Below are 18,397 nucleotides of genomic sequence, written 5' to 3'. Positions count from 1 at the left end.
AGTAGCGATTCCTAGGGGAAATATTATACAGACACACTTTCAAAACATGAATTAATTCTTATGACTGGTTTGAGAAGTCATATTTTGTTCGATCAAAAGGTCCAAAACAATAGAATCCCATACGAATTAAAAAAATATAAAACATTTAAATACATTATAAGAAATGTATTGTAATGAATTCATCATAAATCCGTTGGAAACACTTGATATTTCATCAACTGAAAAGAGGCATGAAGGCGTCGTTGTCTTCAAAAGGATTTGACTAGTGTATTTTTTTTTTTTTTTCGGACGGCTGGAGTGGACCTGGTTCCTCAAACACTATTATATAACAAACAATGTCAAAAAAAAAATATATATATATTTATATACAATCAAATTGCATGTCGTGGACCTCTTCGTAGTCTTTTTGTTTTATAGCTAAAGTTAGATTTGGAGCAAGACTTTTCATCAACGTTTATGTATTACATTAATCGTAAGATTTGAATTATACATTGAAAGCTATAAACCGTACGGGTTAGACTTGATTGAACAAAAATACCTGAGCCATATAAAAAGAGGATTGTTGTGGTCAATGTGATGATATAGTTCTGTCTCGAGATGGTTATCGAACTCGTTGTTTTTGTGTCGATTTTGATATTCAAGAAAGAAGCACACAACCAAACTCATTAGCTCTCTGTTTTTTATATTGGTTTGATCGATGATCGATTTTCTATATGATTAGTAAATAAATCAAAAGGTGACAATAAGATTAATATACATTTTTTTATAACAATTAGTTTTACCAATGATCATGATTCATCACTGTCTACGCCTGCAGATCAGATTGACCAAAACATGAACTTCTAACATCAAATAAGCCTTCTCTACCTAACTACAAACAACATATCAATCAAACAAACCCTTCACTACAATCATCTAACCCTGTTCCGCTTTCTCCCCATCAATGCAGGAGAATCGACTCCTTGATTTCCTTGTCTACCGTCTTTTCTTCTCTCTACCGTTGTTCCCTTCTTACCAGCTGCTGATGATTTCACAGAAACTGGTATATCCGTAACAGACCTTTTCTTACCCCTGCTTGAAGTCTTTGCCATATCTTTCACAACAGTCTTAAGAGGGTGCGGCCCGGTTCTTGGTTTTTTAGCTGCTTGGCTCATTCTGACAGTAGGAGATGTAGATTTCTGAGGAAGAACCGGAACCTTTGTTGTGCTTGTTGTAGTAATGCTGCTACGATGAGGAAGATGATCTTCTGTCAAATAGTGTCTCAGAGACTTGGTAACAATGTCTCTAAGGGACACCGCTGATTTGTATTCACGAGTGTTCTTAGAATAAAATATAGCTGCGTTATTCGCCACCAAAAGAAAGTCCCTAAAGAGCTCTTTCGCTGAAGATATCGAACAACCGTTGATCCTTGATTGTATTGTGTCTAAATCCATATGCCTCTGTACCAGTTTCTTGTATCTTCCCCTTTTCTGTTCAGTACCAAAAAGAAAAACATAGAGGAAATAAGCGAAAAAGGCAGTTTCAAGGTAAGACTAAAAAGCTCACCATATTATTAAGATCATCACCTGGCTATCAAGCCGTCTACGGAAGACAAGTGCACATTCGTTCTGTGAAATAGTGTTGTATATCTTCATAAGATCCTTTGGTAAAGCCAAACCATGACCTCGGCTTTGACTGTTGTTGCTAGTAGAAGCAGCTTCTTTACACCTAGAAACGCTAGCAATATCCGCAGAAGTATCAACCAAATCGCTTTCTTCTACAGCGCTAACTTCTGTCACTTCTTTACCAACGCTGCAATCTTTACGTTTTCTTTTCCCTCGTTTCTTCCTCATACTCGGAAGCACTTGTCCTCCTCCGTACACTGATTCGAAAATGTCACTGTGTAATATGTTTTTCGTCTTCTCTTGCTCTACTACTAGTACTACTGGTGGTTCTGACTTGGCTTCCGGCGACCAGTTTGTTGTGATCAGTTCTTGCTGTGTGAAACTACCGACTGATGACAAGTCTTTGGATGTATCTTTGCTCGTGCATTCTCCTCCACCCTCGGATTTCGGGGAGGGTTCGAGTGATAACGTTCGGCTAGAATCATAATTGTTTTGTTGACATTCATCGTTACTTTCTGACTTCAAACTCTGAAGCTTTGATTCCAAAGACCTAAAAACACAATATCACAGAACATTCAAAATCTGTTTTTTCCTTTGAATCCAAGACAAGAAAACGTTTTAAGTCATTAGAAAGAAATATAAAAACAAATGCTAACCCAATGGAGTCTTCAGATTTTAGTAGAGCTGCCTTAAGCTCAGCTACTCGTTTCTTCTTAAGCTCTTCAAACCAAGCTCTACAAGAACATAAACATATGAAAACTATGGTTAATCGTAGGCCATACATGTCCAGTATCGACAAGAAGAAACAAATCTTTACTTGCATCCCAAATAACGTTTCCGCAAGTCCTTGTACTTAGCCTTGCATATCTGCAAATAAAAGAATAGGAATTAGTAGATTCAAAGGAAAAGACAATATCAAGAATTGACCAAACTCAGCCTGCAATATCACAACAACCACAAAGACATTTTTCTAATTTCTTGCATTATTCAATGTGGTTAAGTTTCCAATTCAAGAAGATACACATAATTGTAGTCTAAACAAGAACAAAATCTTTATTTTACTTTGACCCTAAAAGCTTTCTTGACACACAAGTGATGAATCTATGCTTCTTAATCCACCGACAACAACACTGTTGTTCTGTATCTTTTTTTTTTTTTTTTTATTATCTTTCAATTATTAAAATTAATTTCACAATACATAAAATTTTGATTAAATAACCTAACCTAATTATGTTTTTTGGATTCGGACATTAATCTTATCGAAAACTTCAGAAATTATATTAGAAATTTTAGGGAAATGAGGAGATTGAGAGAGACCCCCAAACCTCAGGTGTGAAAATCTCAGGAAGAGAATGAGAACGGAGCTCATCGGCGACAACGGTCCAATCACCGGTTCCGTGACGTAGAACAGCACCGCCGAGAAGAAGCTCCTCCCATGTTCCCCAATCACTCTCCATCATCGTCGTCGTCATCATCATCATCATCACCATAAAGAAAAAAAAAAATCAATCACGCGTGTCCCTTACGCGCTTCTCGGTTTTAAAAATAAAAAACCCAAAATTAGACTACGCACCCCTAGCGCACGTTAGCGTATTCCACCTAATCTATTTTCTCTCTCCGACCACTCAATTCTCAAAACAGAGAGACAGAGACAACAAACCAAAAAAAAAAAAGTTTAATTTTTATTTTTGGTAATCTGGTATGATAAGACAAGAAGCTAGGTAAAAGCCGTTTGGAGTGGGTTTGTGTCGGAGGTTATTACACGAAAAGCTGTATTCCGACAAGAAATGGGGGATGGAAAATTAAATTTTAAAAATTCAAAATTAGTAAGAAAGGAAAAAAAAAAAAAAATCTGAGGTGGGAGAGAAAGGGTTGACGAAGGGTCTACCTTAAGCTCGACGGTTTGTGAGAAATGGAAGAAAATTGAAATTGATGGTTGTGGTTTGTTTTATTTTTCTTGTTTTGTTCAAAAGCCAAATAAGAAGAAGGAAGATTGGTTTGTTTTTGAACGAAAGACTTATGACTAGATTTGTGTGCCTTTGTTTTTTTGTCCCTAAATAAAGTAAATTTATTTCAACAGAATTTTTCTATCTTTTTCTTTTTATTTATTATTCGTCATTACCACAACTTGTTAGAATATTTATCTCCAATACTGGGGAGCTAATTTGTTTTTATTTTTAGACATTAGTGTTTTGTTATACAGTATCAAAATCCAAAACTGATTTTAGAATTGATTGTTTCACGGAGAATAATATAATTAATGATGTTGACAAAAACAAATTATATAATATGACGAGTAATAAACAAGACATATCAATACATCATTCCATTTAATTCTGTGTTGAATAACACTAATTTAAGATTTAAAAAGTTAAATATATACCCTTTATTAAAAATGTTAACTTAAATATATACTATAATAAATCTCTAATTGTGAAGTGACTTTAGTGCAATGGCCAAAGTTAAATACCCTTTATATGATGTATTTATTTTCTTAAACCATTTTTAGAAGTACTAATTGGAATGAATCCAAATCAACAAACGAGAAGTTTCTTCGTTAATCTATTTCCTGATTTTGGGATAGATGAACAACATATATTCAATAACAAATACTCTAATCATGAAGACTAACCAGTGATTAGTAACCACTATCGGAAATGTATGTCATTATCACATTTGGTAGATGAAAAAACAATCTTTGACAAGTCTATTTTCTTAACCTCCAAACGACACATGACCAATTCCAAATATTAGATATAAGTCAGGGGACAAAAGTACTAGATTGCCAAATGATATTCATATACTGATGGTGTCTTCTCATTAAGATTGCATATTACATTCACATGAAGAGAGAGACGTTTGTAATTGCCATTTTCGCTAAACATTTGAGATTCACTGAATCACGAATCTAAAGAAGGACAACAACTTTAAACCCACACATAGATTGATTTACAGCATATACCGATTTTTCGCAGTGTTCTTCCCAGGCGCAAAATCCGCCACAAGAAACTGTGACTGTTCGGCGAGTCTTCAACGCAACAGATGCAAAATCGCCTGAAGGAACATGAAGACAGTTTCTTCATAATGTACAAAATGGAGAAGTCACAGAGAGGCCTGAATCTGAGAATCTGAATCTGGAGCTAAGGTGTTTGAAGAACTAGGTTTAGTTCTTGAGCCTTTCTTGCTATGAGACCACCTCGCCTATTTTCAGATGAAAGAGAGCGAAAAAAGATAATTAGACGACCTAAAGCAAATACTGATCAACAAGAGTTGGAATGGTTCAGAACTTGACATTGATGATTCAGAACTAATGTTTTACAACTATTCTTTTACCTTGTGAGTAGTGGAAGAATCTTGTGAACCTTTTGCAATTCCGCAGAACAACTTTGGCAGATTTGTAACCTGCATTTTTCCCGAATTTATCTTTACTAATAGTGTAGCAAAAGGTGTGTGGCATGAATATACAAGAGAAGCAGAAATTACAAGTACCTTTCTTCGGCATGAAGATCAACGCCAACGACTCGTCGTGCTGAAACAGTTGATTGTATAACTGTACCAAACACTGCCACAAGCTTCAAGAGCATTTCCAAGGAGACATTTACAGGCCTATACAAATTTGAAATCACATGTTAAGTTTGCTGATAAGACATCCTCCGTTTCATCAAAAGCTCATCATTTTCTTTCCATGCCCTTATTCTCAAGCCAAATCATGGAGATGACTTTATATCTTAAACTCAAATCAAACAAAAATCTAAGGTTGAGGAAATGTATAATAAGATAATTTACCTCTCAGTCCTGCTGCCCAACAAACCTGTGAGGACGGGTGCTAACTGAGAAAACAGATCCAATGTTAAAATCTCTGTTTTGTCAGTTAGTATACTGATCACATCTGCTTGAACCTGTTCCAGTTTAAGCGAGTCAGCTTTTTCCATACATCTAAGCATATAAAAAACATAGGCAAAAGTATATCAGCTGGGATACTTACAGAGTGATCTGACAGCTTTCTCAAGGCCATGATCGCACCTTTAATATCACTTCGTTCCCAAAAATGTCTTACAATCTGCATGTTTATGATAAATCAACCATTTTCATTTATCCTCAAAACCAAAAAAAAAAAAAAAAAACGAACAGAAAAAGGACAAGAGAACAAGAGAAAACGATGAAAAAAGAATAGCAGAGACAAAATTTACCTGCAATTTTGTTAACCTTGATTGAAGAGTGTTTAAAACTTCATTATGAGTTTCCATTAAAGTCTCCCAAATGTCACCATCATTTTCCCTCCCAGATATCTGAGGCTCTTCCTCCTGCATAAGCCAAACAAATCAAATACTTATTTATGTATTCAGAGCTGTTCCAACTTTGTATTCCTTGCAATTTCATTTTTTTCCTCTATCATCGGCGACGACCAGAATCAATTATAGAACGAGCTACATTTCAAAGATGGAGAAAGTATGATGTCTATTAGTTTCTCAAACTTATGACTAGAAGATTACCTGGCTTAAAATATCACAAGCTGGTTGAGTTTCCGTTAAATATGCCTCATCCAGTGTCATATCAGTCACCTGATCAAGTACTGCAGGTGTTGCCAGCGTTTGAGTTGGGCTATATCGCTGCCTTGATCTTATATGAGATGCATTAGATGCCAAGTTACTTGCTTGGTTGTTTCTCCCAGGAATTACACGGGCATGGTTCCTAGCTGATCGTGTTAATGCAACTTGGGGCTCATAAGACGTCATATTTTCTGCTTGATTGAGTTTCATAGGCATTACACGGGCTGGAGAATTTCTAGCTGATCGTGAAGCTGATACAGGACGCTCATCATACGAGTTAGATGCTTGATTGAGTATCACAGGCATTACTCGCGCTGAAGAGGTCCTAAGTGGTCTTCTTGATATTACAGGAGGCTCATCAGATTTCATGTTAGTTTTTTGACGCTGACTGAGTATCACAGGCGTAACTAGGGCTGGAGAAGTCTTAGCTTGTCGTGTTGATGTTACAGGAGACTCATCAGATATCAAATCAGTAGATGCAGGCCTATCAGGTCGAGTTGATGTTACAGGAGGCTCATCAGATTTTATTTTTGATGTCTCATTGGGTATCATAGGCATGACTGGAGCTGGAGAAGTCCTAGCTTGTCGTGTTGATGTTACAACAGACTCATCAGATGCCAAACTAGTAGACGAAGGCCTATCAGGTCGTGTTGATATTACAGCAGGCTCATCAGATTTCATTTTTGATGTCTGATTGAGTATCATAGGCATGACTGGAGCTGGAGAAGTCCTATCTTGTCGTGTTGATGTTACACCAGGCTCATCAGATGTCAAATTAGTAGAGGAAGGCCTATCAGGTCGTGTCGATGTTACACGAGGCTCGTCAGATTTCAATTTTGATGTCTGATTGAGTATCATAGGCATGACTGGAGCTGGAGAAGTCATAGCTTGTCGTGTTGATGTTACACAAGACACATCAGATATCAAATTAGTAGAAGAAGTCCTATCAGGTCGTGTTGTTGTTACAGGAGGCGCATCAGTTGCCATATTAGTGTCTCGACCGAGTACCACAGGCATTACTCTGACTGGAGTACTTCTAGTTCGTCGTGTTGATAACACAGGAGCTTCAACTGGCGTTGAGTTAGTTGCCTGATCAAGTTTAACTGGCATTACCTGGGTGGGCGTCGTGCTAACTGCCTGTACAGATGCTGTCTGGGACTCTTCCTCTACAGCATCAGAGCTCTGAACTATTGTTGCACTGGCTGCTTTGTCTTCAGAGTGAGTAGTTTTTTCCCCTCTTTCAAACCTCTCAACCAATGACCGCGTCCTTCCCGAAACAACTTTTACTGTAAACACATCAGTTTTTAAAAAATCAATAACCAGATGACGTATATGCTACCAAAGAAAAACTTTGAATGGCTAACCTCCTCTAACAACCTTCACAGAGTTTGATCCTTTGCTACCTCCTGGGTATTCAAGGCCTACATGACACAATATTAACAACCAATTGTAAACTGATTGTTGCCTGAAGACCTAGTAACTTGACCACAAGCGACATGAAAACTGTAAAAGAAAATCCTAAAAGCAGAAATAGGAGCTAAATATTTAGATGTAGGAACCTAAAAGCTAATGCTACTAAATTTCTGCCGGATCATTCTTCTAGATTGATTTTTGTTGTCGACTGTCGTTTATACAATAAACGACTCCTTAAGCCAAACACATAAACGCTGCACTAGTTTTACTGTTTAAGCATTGACTTTAGAAGCAAAAAATCCCCATTAACTACTCCGCGATAATTTTAAATCAAAACTTACTTTTTAGTTCACCACCAGCTTTCTCTGGTGATAGAACTCTTTCTGGCCTGCTTGAAATGCTCTTGTTATCGATATCGTCCTCACACGGATTACTACCTCTGTCATCCTTAAGCCCTGTTGGCAAGTCTATGTCTTTTGGGGACTCTAACCCACTCAATTTACTGTCTAAAGCTCCAGAATCAACGGATGCCGCACATCTTGCCTCATTGAATTTAGTACTTGGTGATCTCTGTAGACGAGGTGGTTTGAGCAGCATACCTGAGTGAAAGATGGAAAGAGATATCAAAAGGATAGGATTAGATGATCTAAAAGCTAAAATCTGATGAAACTAAAGTATGAACTGCGAGAACCTACCAGTTGGTGATTCTGGTAATAAAGCTTGTTCAAACTTGTTGGTTATACTCTTGATGATAGAATCGTCAACATCAAATGGTTTCCTGACACTTCTTTCTGAATCAAATGCTGTCTCAGTATCTAGCTTCTTCTCATCGTCCGATGCACTCTTCTTTGGAATCTCAGATTGAACGGCCACTGACTGCTTGGTCTCATCATACTTTGTTGGCGTCTTTCTTACATGAGCCGGTCTCAGTAGCATGCCTGGTTTTGTTTTTGCGAAAGTGATAGATTCCTTTCCTGAATCAGAAGAGTCTTTCCCAATATCACAATCCCATGGTACAACACTTTGCAATATGAGAGATTTATTGTCCACTTCTTGTCCAGTAGAAGTTGCCTTGACTTTCGGAGTAATTAGAGATACTGACTTATGTGCAACAGCTGAATTTCCACCTGCAGCTTTGAAGAGGAGAGAATATTAGATTAGATATAAACAATAGGCATACAAAAGTGAGAGACAAACGAAAATTACATTTTTACAGAGAAACTGACATTAAAGACTCAAAATCACAGTCCAGGTCACAATGGTTATGGTTTAATTCATTCAGAAAAGAAGACCACCATTTCAGACTCAATTCATTATCAATATCTACAAAATTTCGGAATAAACACAAACACATGTACAAAATATGTTTAGAGCAGACCCAAAACAAAAGTTAGCTTTCCTACCACTAGCACAAGCACACCAAAGTTGGTGATCTCCGTTAATAGTCTATAGCAACCAATCATATTGTGTTGACTCAATTACTATATATAGTTGGCATGACAGTAACTAATAAGCTACCGTCCAGAGACTTCATAAAACCTAACCAAAACCCGCCATACCCCACTTGATTGCCCGCCGTCAATGAGTACACGGTAGAGAATGAATCCACAAACATCGAAACAAAATTAACATTTACTCACAGTCGATGTATATATTTTTTATCTCTTTTGTCTCGTAATCTGGGGATGAGCTGCGCCTTGGGCTACTCCTTATTCTATCAGAGGACTGATCGTCCAGAGCACTGAGTATTTTCTCCACGCATTCTTTTTTATCCGCAGATCCAATGCCATATGGCTCGATTTGCTGTTTTAATAAAGGATTAAAGAAAAACAATGAACTCTCGAAAAAAAAGGATTAAATTGACATACCGATATATCTGACACCCAAATCCCTACGGAATTTTGGTAGTATGAACAACCCAAGAGCTTCCCTTCGCTGATGCATAAGTCACCAAGCGTTGACCATCCCATATCAACACCATCATGGCTAACTATTGGTTCCCATGAATAAACCTAATTATGAGTATCAAATTATGATATCAATGTTTCTGTCACTGAGAATCCTCAATATTGTAAAGCTCATCACAAAGACAAATCAAAACCTTTAAGCTATCATCCAAACCACAAAAAAGGGTTCGCCCATCCGGATGAAATTTGATTGAACGAACTCCAGTAGCCTGTGAAACAAGGAAATACACATGCCGTGGAAAGTATGTGACTAAGAAGTTTTAAGACAATACTACAAAGACAGCTCAAGAAAAACTTATCTCATGATTCTCATCAGATGCTACTTTTTGGAAAAATAATTATATTTACACCTTTTTAAGAATAACTAAATTGTCACTTGGCATTTGTCTAACACGCTCTTCAGAGCAAGACCGAGAATAAGCATATTTCTGATATTGGTATTATGTGATGTTTCCCTCAAGGTGATTACGCTAAAAGGAATTATTGGTAAAAACACTTGTGATAGATTCTCCTGGAAAATCAGTATCTAGTGACACAACAGGCTAGTACCTCTGGTCGGGTAGATCCAATTAATTCAAACGTTTCCAAATCCCAGAACTTTACAGTCCTGTCTGCAGAACCTGAACAATGAATAGAGAGAGTGTGAAATCAGAAGATCTTATAAAACGTGTGACTAAAGAGAGGATAATTAATCTACCTATTGAAAAATTGCCATCAAATTACCCCTAAAACGCCTGAAAAACAAAGAATCACAGACTAACCTGTGGCTAGGAGGAACTCGAGTGGGTGGAAGTCTAGCGAACTGATAGGTCCTTCATGAAACTTAAATTCATGCAAAAGCTTTCCAGCAGTCAAATCCCATACCTATTGGAAATTATATGCAGTACATTGTTCTAAGATCATAAGTTGAAAAACAAAAATGATGCACAAGTTTCATTTGTTGAAAAATGCTGTTCTTACCTTTACAACATTGTCAAGTCCTCCCGACACTACCCAACGACCATCAGGAGTAAATCTGATAGTGTTGATGCCACGAGTATGACCCTTGTACGTCTGTATACATCCCTTCTTTCTGATGTCCCAAATCTTTAGATTGGCATCACTTGACCCCGATGCCAAAAATTCACCAAAGGGATGAAATTCAACAGCAGAACAATTGGATCTATGTCCAGTAAAAGCTCGAACCACTACACTTCAAGAGAAAGAGTGAAAATGTTAGACCTCATAATTCTTAACTGAACGATAGATATATTCTGATAAACTGCTCAAATAAATGGACCCAAATGGTATATAATCTGTTCCCCATTAGATGAGACTAGCTCTGCATACAAGGGAGCAACAAATATTCTAAAGGAAAGCAAAAAAAAAATTCAATCAACTAACTCTTTGCTTCTTCTACATCCCAGAGCTTGATCACACCCGAAGAAGCTCCAGCAAGCACCAAAACTTCTGCGGAGTCAAAAGCTACTGAATCCACTGCACTAGTATGTCCACATAGACTCTGCCAGCAATACAGGAAAAGAATTTAACACCATTCTTGTAAAAAAACATACTGAAGAGAGGAAATGTGAAACAAACCATTAAAGAAGTAGGCTTGCCGATAGCCCAAAGGTTGACTTTATAATCATCACCACCAGTTATAAAGAGCCGTGACGTCTTCTTTCCGATACTTAAACAATTCACATTTGCAGAATGTGCTAAAAACTCCTCTAAGTTCCCAAAATCAAGTTAAGTTATAAAACAATCATCCACAAGACAAAGAACATATCAACGAAAAAAATGATAAACACACAGAGAGAAAAAAAACATATTAATTGCAGTGTCTTTTTCTACCATTTTTGCTTCTCAGTTTGATTAATAAGGAGACAATAATAGAAACATTTTGATCCCAAAATTTAATTATCTGCTTAAGAAAATGCAGATTAAAAACTGAACCTAATCAATATAGCTAAAGAAGCTAATAAACCAAAGTTATGTTCACAAGATTAAAAAAAAACCCTAACGAGTCAGTGACGAAGAAACTGCTGAAAGCTAAGAATCAAACAAAATCGCCAGAAAAATTGTAAGGATACGGAGTTTATATCCACGCTTCGCCATTTTCTACTCGAATTCGTTGAAAAAATCCAGAATCGAATCTGCTGAATCGATCGGGAAAAAAAAAATCGGTGAATCGGAGCTGAAGAAAATCCCCAATTGTCACTAAACGACAGAGCTCGAGATTTTTGGGAGATTCAAATTGAGAAACATGAAGAAATAGAGGTTGCTTCCCGTTGAGATTTGAAATCCAAAAAAAAAAGAATCGGATTCGGGGAAGAAGATAGAGAAAGAAACGAGGAGACAAAAATCAGATTCAAATAGTGACGACGACGACGACGACACGAAAGCAGAAACCAAGAAAAAGAAGAAACACAGAAGAAGAAGAAGAAGAAAAAAAGTTTTTATTTCTCTGAGAATTTTATTTATTTAATTTGATTTAATAATCCGGTCGGTCGGTTTTTATTTTTATTTTTTATTAAAGCATTTTTCTTGGACAGTGAACCTCTCTCTCTCTATAGTTTCTGCCTTTGTCTCGGGACTGACGAAAATACCCTTTTGTCCGGGCATTGAATTGGAGTTGGGGAAATATTACGAAAACAACCTTGCTTCAAATTGACTTGACTTGTCTATTGGTTCAGATTTTATTTTCTCCAACTCCCATCATCATACATTTTTTGTTTAACTATTTTTATTTGATAGGTGAGTCAATCCAAATTATTATTATTTGATTGGTGAAGCAACACGTCATCCTCTCTTGGTTTTTTGTTTGTTTCTTGAAGATACTATCAACCTTATAAATAATATTTAAAGTAATTTTGGAAAATATATTTTTGAAGTACTTTTGCAAGACAAATCCATAGATTGATAGATGTATGGACAATATAATGTCTTTTTAACTTTTTAAGATAATCATGAAGTTTTTGTTGTTGTCTCATGTTAGATTTTACGACAGATATTTCGTTTCATAAGTAAACTATGTCAATGTGTAAGTAATTAGGAGAATCCACGAAAGAGATTAGTTAACACGTCTAAATAAATGACTCAAACGTTTCGACAACTAGTACTCTTTTTTTTTTTTTCCTTACACGTATTTTATCTCCGTAAGACTCTCTCTCTCTCTCTCTCTCTAGATTATTTTCTCCATTGGTAATTGGTTTGGGGCTGAGATAATTATGTTTCTTGAAATCACTTTCAAAAGAAATAGCAATGAGACAATCCAAATGAACAACACAAACACACTACAAGAAGAAAGAAACATAAAGCAAAAGAAAAAATCACGTGTAGATTCTGATGATAGACAGTGACGAATCCCAATCCACAGCAAAGAATTGAATGTTTAGATCTAAGTTAGTGACACTTGTAGAACACACTGAAATTGAGAGGCACATGATGTATTGGTAGTTACGTTGGCTATTGATCTTAAGAACCTTGGTTTCTGTTACATTTTCAAAGAGATAGAGAAAATGACACAAAGAAGCCAAAAAACAACAAACAACAACACAAGTTTCAAAGGTTACAAGTTCTAACCTTGGCTTGCAAACGCAAAGCTTGTATAAATGAGCTCCCATTTTCCATTGGTTAAATCAGACTTCAGAGGCTCCTTTGTTGGGTTTACTGCTTCCACCTTACGTGCTAACTGTCACAATTAATCAGATTAGTCTCTCAGTCACATTCTGTAGACTCTAAATGTACCAAAAGTATATTCAGTTCAACAAGACTGCACGCTAATGGTTCCTACAGGAAGAGAGAGAAATCAAGAACCTGATCAATCCGAAGCTGAACATCAGGCGTGGCAGTGGCACCACGTTCAAGAGGCTCATCGACGGAGATCCCATACCCACCACCGGGTTGATTCAAAGGCTATGCCGCGAACATGATTCTGTCCTCACCGGGTTAGTCAAGTAGATTTAGGTTTAGTTAAACAAACCATTACAACTGATTTCGGTTTGGTTTTATTGGTTTTGAAATTACAATTGATTTTGGTTCGGTTTACAATTGGTTTAGAAAAGAAGAAAGAAACCAAATAAAAAAGTCACGTGACGCGTCGAATTCACATATTTTGGCATGATTTGGGAGGTCATATATATGATGGAGATTGAGTTGAGTTGAGATCGGTTCAATTAATTTAAACCGAGAAATAACTGGTTCAATTACAAATGATTCAAATAGAGTTGTTGAAATTTGCAGGTGTTTAAGATTTTGTTAGAACCAATAATGGTACAAGAAAATAGTAAACGTTTCTGTTTTCAAGGATTTTGCCTAGGGTGGTTGATTTACGGTAAGAGTCAATTTATATTAATAACCTTTTCTATCGTTTTGAATGTTGAGAGAGCTTTTAAACTGGGTCTTGAATGGTTTCGTGAGACTGCGCATAGATATTCCTAGACTTATCCGAGAACAAGGAGATACATTTTCAAATCATCGATTTGAGGACTTGAGGAATAGCGAAGAAAACGAACCGAGTCTTAAATCTAGTTGAACTGTTTAAGATAAAAAAAGACAGAGGAATCCTTTAGGGGATTGACATTAGAGACTCTGAGTACAAGATCTAAAGCACATATATGTGGCTAGATCTATAAGTTAAAGTACGAGAACGTTTGAGTACGTGTATGTACGAGCATAAAAGTAAACAAGACACAAGCTTTGTTAACGGGGTTCGGATAACCTACATCCCCGGGACCAAGTCCAGAATTCATTAACTAGAAATAGAACTTTCAACAATACCATCAGCAGAGGGCGACGCCACACACCTTGTGTGCATCTCTCAAGAATACCCTAAGACGCGCACCTCTTCATGAAACATCTCTTGGTATTTATAACAATTGTTCAACCCTAGAGTTGACAACTTTTCTATTCTAAACGGGTAAACTAACATATTTAGATAACTCCTAAATATAATTAATCCTAATTCCATAACTCGGTAGGATTGGTATAACTTGTACCTAAAGCTATCTTCAAGCTTATGCCAACATTCTCCCTCTTAAACTTGAACTCATTTTCTTCCAAATCTCTCGTACCAATGAGATCCCTATGATCCAACGACACAATAATATATATGTGTACATGAGCTCTTCTCTTAATGTCAATTTTTGTCTAGCCCAACAATGCCCAGTAAGTGTGATTTTGCCAAACCCAACAACAAACAACACGAAGAGAAAAATCACACAATGACGTGAGCACATTGACATCATCTCTTTCTCCCTTTCCGTGAAGCAGAACACCACCGGTTCGCCACCATCTCCGGCGATCCCCTGCAACAACGTCGGTGTCTTTCTCCATCATTTCCGACGAAACGTCTTTACCGAAGAATTTGAGACATCAACTTCGTCTCCTCCAATGGATCAAACGCAGCTCCTTCGTCTTCTCCGACGAAATGTCTTCGGTGAAACACGACCACTGTTGTCATCGTTTATCTCAGGTACCTTCTAATCTCTTCCTTTCTCATGTTGTTGCAACAATTAGAGATTAGATTCTTCTAATTTCCCAGAGAATTGGAAACACAAATTTTCAACTTTGAAGCCAATTCAGGTGACAATCTCCATCATTTTTCCGACGTGATTCCCAGCTTCTACGGCCACATACTCCTATGTAAATCCCATTTACATCTAATCTCACTCTCTCTCTTTTGTCTCTTCTTGAATCTTAGAGATTAGGATAGTCTTAGATTTTCCAGAACTTTTGAAGCTTATTAAATTTCCAATTCTGAAACTAATTCAGGTGATCAACTCTGTTAACTTCTCCGACAATCCCCACTGCTTCTCCGGTTAACTCCGCAACTTCTCTGTCAAGATCCATGCAATCTCTTCTCACTGAATCTCCTTTTGTCGTTGTCAAACCTTTTGTAATTCAGTTTTTAACCGAGAGATTTAACTCATCTACTCTGTTAACAATTGAATCTCCACTCTCAACGACCACATATGCTGCTCAGACATGAACACCTTCTGGTAACACGTCAATTGCTTACCTCTTTCTCTTGACTTGTTGAGATTTAGGATATGTTAACCATGAATTCTAAACATGTCTGTCAATTGCGACTCCACCTGAAACCTTGTTTCAGAAACCTTCACGACGGATCACGACCTTGAATCACTTCTGCTTGACCAATTACTACAATATCAAGGTCTTTCGTGATTCTCTGCCAAGTTCTCTTTGGAACATTCATAAGCTGCTCCACCTGGAACCAGTCACCCTTATCATGGCTCCACAACCTTCCAGGTAAATTCTTCACAACCCTTTGTGACAACTCATCCAATGACTTATGATCTTCAATCTTTTACAGAGACTAACCACCCTTTGTCTTTGTCAAATCTATCCTGAAATGTCACAAACACTATGACTGCTTCTGTAACAAGCACTGCAGCCTTCACCTGTTAAGACGATTTCTGGTAAGCCTTCTCTCCCTAGATCATCTTCTTTTAATTTTTAGGGACTCCATGAAACTCTAACTTCAGTTTTATGTCTACTACCATAGCAACTCCATTGTTGAACAACTTGTGTTCTTCTTTCTCCTTGATGACTTCAGGTTCCCTCCTGACCATGAATCATCCTCCACTATTTAGCTTCTGGAGTTTTCTCCCTTTTGAGCCACCAAAAATCCTAACTTGGATTTCCTGAATTTTCATCACAAAACCTCCACCTGGAATCAGAATCAACACCTCACTAAACTGATTCTCCACAGGTTACCATCTTCTCTTATCTTGAGTCACCCTATCATGACTCATTCATCCAAGAAAAATAACTGTCTTTTTCTTGAATTCTCCCAACATCTCCACCTGGAATTTAATTCTCTTCACATTAATTCCAGGTGCCTACAACTACAGGGAACTCCCTAAATCTCCTCACTTAACTCTATCGACATACTATTTTTTTTTTCAACGCTGACTTGTTTCCTTTTTTTTTTCTTCCTGCCAGCCTACAATGTCGATAGTGGAAATACGGAGCTGTCCTCCTTCAGACGATGTTGAGTTGATCATAGCAGACCTGAAGATCCTGTCCAGGTACTGCTTGAGTCATAACATCTGTTGGATTTATAATTGTGAGTATATTGTGTAGGACCACCTCTCCTTTAGATACCAAATCTGTGATGAACTGAAATCTTGTGTCCATAACTTTGGTTCCCGATGCCTTCTCTGGAGTTAAGCTGCTTCTTTGAAATGAGATGTAATTGTCGTTACCACTGCTTTAGCTTCTAATTTTTCGAAAGTCTCAACTTCCTTTTCATGTGAGAGAGCTAGACCTTCCTTTGCTCCATCTCTTTTGATCTCCATTCCCTGAATCCTTGAAGCTTTTCCCAAATCTTTCATTTCAACTTTGTCGCTTAAACTCTCCTGAACCAAACTAATTTCTGAGAGCTCTGCTTCTCCATTGACACTTTCTGGTTTATCCTCCAAAACCCTTTCATCATTCATGTCACTATCACAGTGTGTCCACTCTTTACTGTGATTTCTCAATGGTGGCTGGTCATCAGATCTTTAGTCATTCTCTTCAGACTTAACCTCATCTGAAGTTTCTGATTCTTTTGTTGAGGATGAATCATTACCTTGAGCTGATGATTCTCTTCTCTCAAAACCATATGGAGTAGGCCCTTGAAATAAATTCACACTGAAAGTCATCTTCTTTGACTTCTTCTTTCTCACTCCATCTTCAGCCTTAGTAATACCTTTTCCATCGATTTCAGCATGTGACAAAATTTCTTAAACACATGTGGGATATTAACACGCCTCCTCGAGATGATAACTCCATCTCGAACCGATCCCACTTAGACCGACAATAAATCCCTTCTTGGGCCCCCATTACTCGGGTTAACAAGAGGCATGTTCGTATCCACTTTTCTAGGTCCACCAGAATTTTAACCTTGGGCTCTTAAACACATGTTTCTATTTTTTTCTTACTCATTGTGAATCACCATTGATGCTGGAGATGAAGACTCAAATCTTTAATTTTGCAATAATATCCCAAACGTTGTTGTGGAGTAGAGGATCGACTTTGTCAACACCAATTTCACCATCGTTGATTTAACATCTTGATAGCCATTGAAACCCAAAAATCCAAGCCCATGCTATCTTCTTCTCTTAATAAACATAGCTCTTGGTTCAGTAAGCCAGCCATAACAAACCATTCTCTTGTATCTTCTAAGTCTTAGAGCAGACAAACTAACAACAACAACAAAACCCCACGAACACAAATGATTTCTATTGTTTCAAATTACACAATCCATGAGTCTTTGTTCCTATCTGTCACGTTCACAATTTCATTCTCCTCTTACACACGTTCATGAACACAGTAATTCTCATCCAGTTAACCTTTCTTTTCAAGCCCATGTCAGTAAAACTCTTTTCTTCTCAATCGTGTCCTGACGTCGGTAATAGAAACAATCAAATTAGTTGCGCTCTTCATACAACTCTGATAGAACAAACCCTTTATGAGAGTTTGTGATTTATTCTGCCCCTTCATAAATACTCTCTACCTTAATCTTGCTAAACTTCTTTCTTCATCAATGACTTCTTTTCAGCGAAGAGGAACAAGGCTAAAAACTTCTGACAAACTCAACATCTATTCCGTCTTAACGATAGTCTGAGATATTCATTAAACCATAACTCTGCAGCGACTTCTCTTCTCTCCAACAAGTTCTTTGTGTCTTTCTTCGTGATTGTAATATCTCACGGCTCTCGTCACCAACCTTAACGCTTCACAGCCACAAATCCAGGATCACACCCGAACAATAAATCAAGAACATATTTATATTGAACCTTGATTAGTCAAGCTCTGATACCAAATAAAGCACATATATGTGGCTAGATCTATAAGTTAAAGTACGAGAACGTTT

At 37.2% G+C, this 18,397-nt stretch overlaps 2 protein-coding genes and 1 pseudogene across 6 annotated transcripts; all 3 read right to left on the bottom strand.

The window, feature by feature from the left end:
* Positions 1 to 725: 725 nt before the first annotated feature.
* On the bottom strand, positions 726 to 3,682 carry LOC104714453 (uncharacterized). Of its 2 annotated transcripts, none has more exons than XM_010431818.3 (5): positions 2,930 to 3,682; positions 2,422 to 2,471; positions 2,261 to 2,338; positions 1,566 to 2,154; positions 726 to 1,469 (listed from the first exon to the last, which is right to left on the bottom strand). In XM_010431818.3, exons 1-5 carry the CDS (start codon positions 3,092 to 3,094, stop codon positions 912 to 914), a joined length of 1,440 nt encoding a protein of 479 aa, XP_010430120.2. In that variant the 5' UTR covers positions 3,095 to 3,682; the 3' UTR covers positions 726 to 911. The 2 variants fall into 2 exon arrangements, with proteins under 2 accessions (XP_010430120.2, XP_087323690.1); XM_087467564.1 differs by having other exon boundaries at positions 2,922 to 3,645.
* Positions 3,683 to 4,384: 702 nt separating this feature from the next.
* Positions 4,385 to 12,096, bottom strand: LOC147939360 (katanin p80 WD40 repeat-containing subunit B1 homolog KTN80.2-like). Of its 4 annotated transcripts, none has more exons than XM_087464491.1 (19): positions 11,607 to 12,096; positions 11,113 to 11,243; positions 10,918 to 11,035; positions 10,495 to 10,726; positions 10,296 to 10,398; positions 10,084 to 10,154; positions 9,669 to 9,743; positions 9,436 to 9,579; positions 9,208 to 9,370; positions 8,263 to 8,694; positions 7,909 to 8,166; positions 7,519 to 7,575; positions 6,098 to 7,440; positions 5,795 to 5,908; positions 5,590 to 5,664; positions 5,391 to 5,503; positions 5,094 to 5,210; positions 4,938 to 5,006; positions 4,385 to 4,805 (listed from the first exon to the last, which is right to left on the bottom strand). In XM_087464491.1, exons 8-19 carry the CDS (start codon positions 9,535 to 9,537, stop codon positions 4,745 to 4,747), a joined length of 2,904 nt encoding a protein of 967 aa, XP_087320617.1. In that variant the 5' UTR covers positions 9,538 to 9,579; positions 9,669 to 9,743; positions 10,084 to 10,154; positions 10,296 to 10,398; positions 10,495 to 10,726; positions 10,918 to 11,035; positions 11,113 to 11,243; positions 11,607 to 12,096; the 3' UTR covers positions 4,385 to 4,744. The 4 variants fall into 4 exon arrangements, with proteins under 4 accessions (XP_087320617.1, XP_087320615.1, XP_087320614.1 ...); XM_087464489.1 differs by having other exon boundaries at positions 10,495 to 10,721; positions 11,607 to 12,069; XM_087464488.1 differs by having other exon boundaries at positions 8,263 to 8,700; positions 10,495 to 10,721; positions 11,607 to 12,053.
* Positions 12,097 to 16,112: 4,016 nt separating this feature from the next.
* LOC147939359 (uncharacterized) lies at positions 16,113 to 16,874 on the bottom strand (annotated as a pseudogene).
* Between the last annotated feature and the right edge of the window lie 1,523 nt (positions 16,875 to 18,397).

The sequence above is a fragment of the Camelina sativa genome, chromosome 9, assembly GCF_030686135.1.
Source record: "Camelina sativa cultivar CO46 ecotype springtype chromosome 9, ASM3068613v1".
NCBI lineage: Eukaryota > Viridiplantae > Streptophyta > Magnoliopsida > Brassicales > Brassicaceae > Camelina > Camelina sativa.
This window is presented reverse-complemented; position numbering and strand designations above follow the sequence as displayed.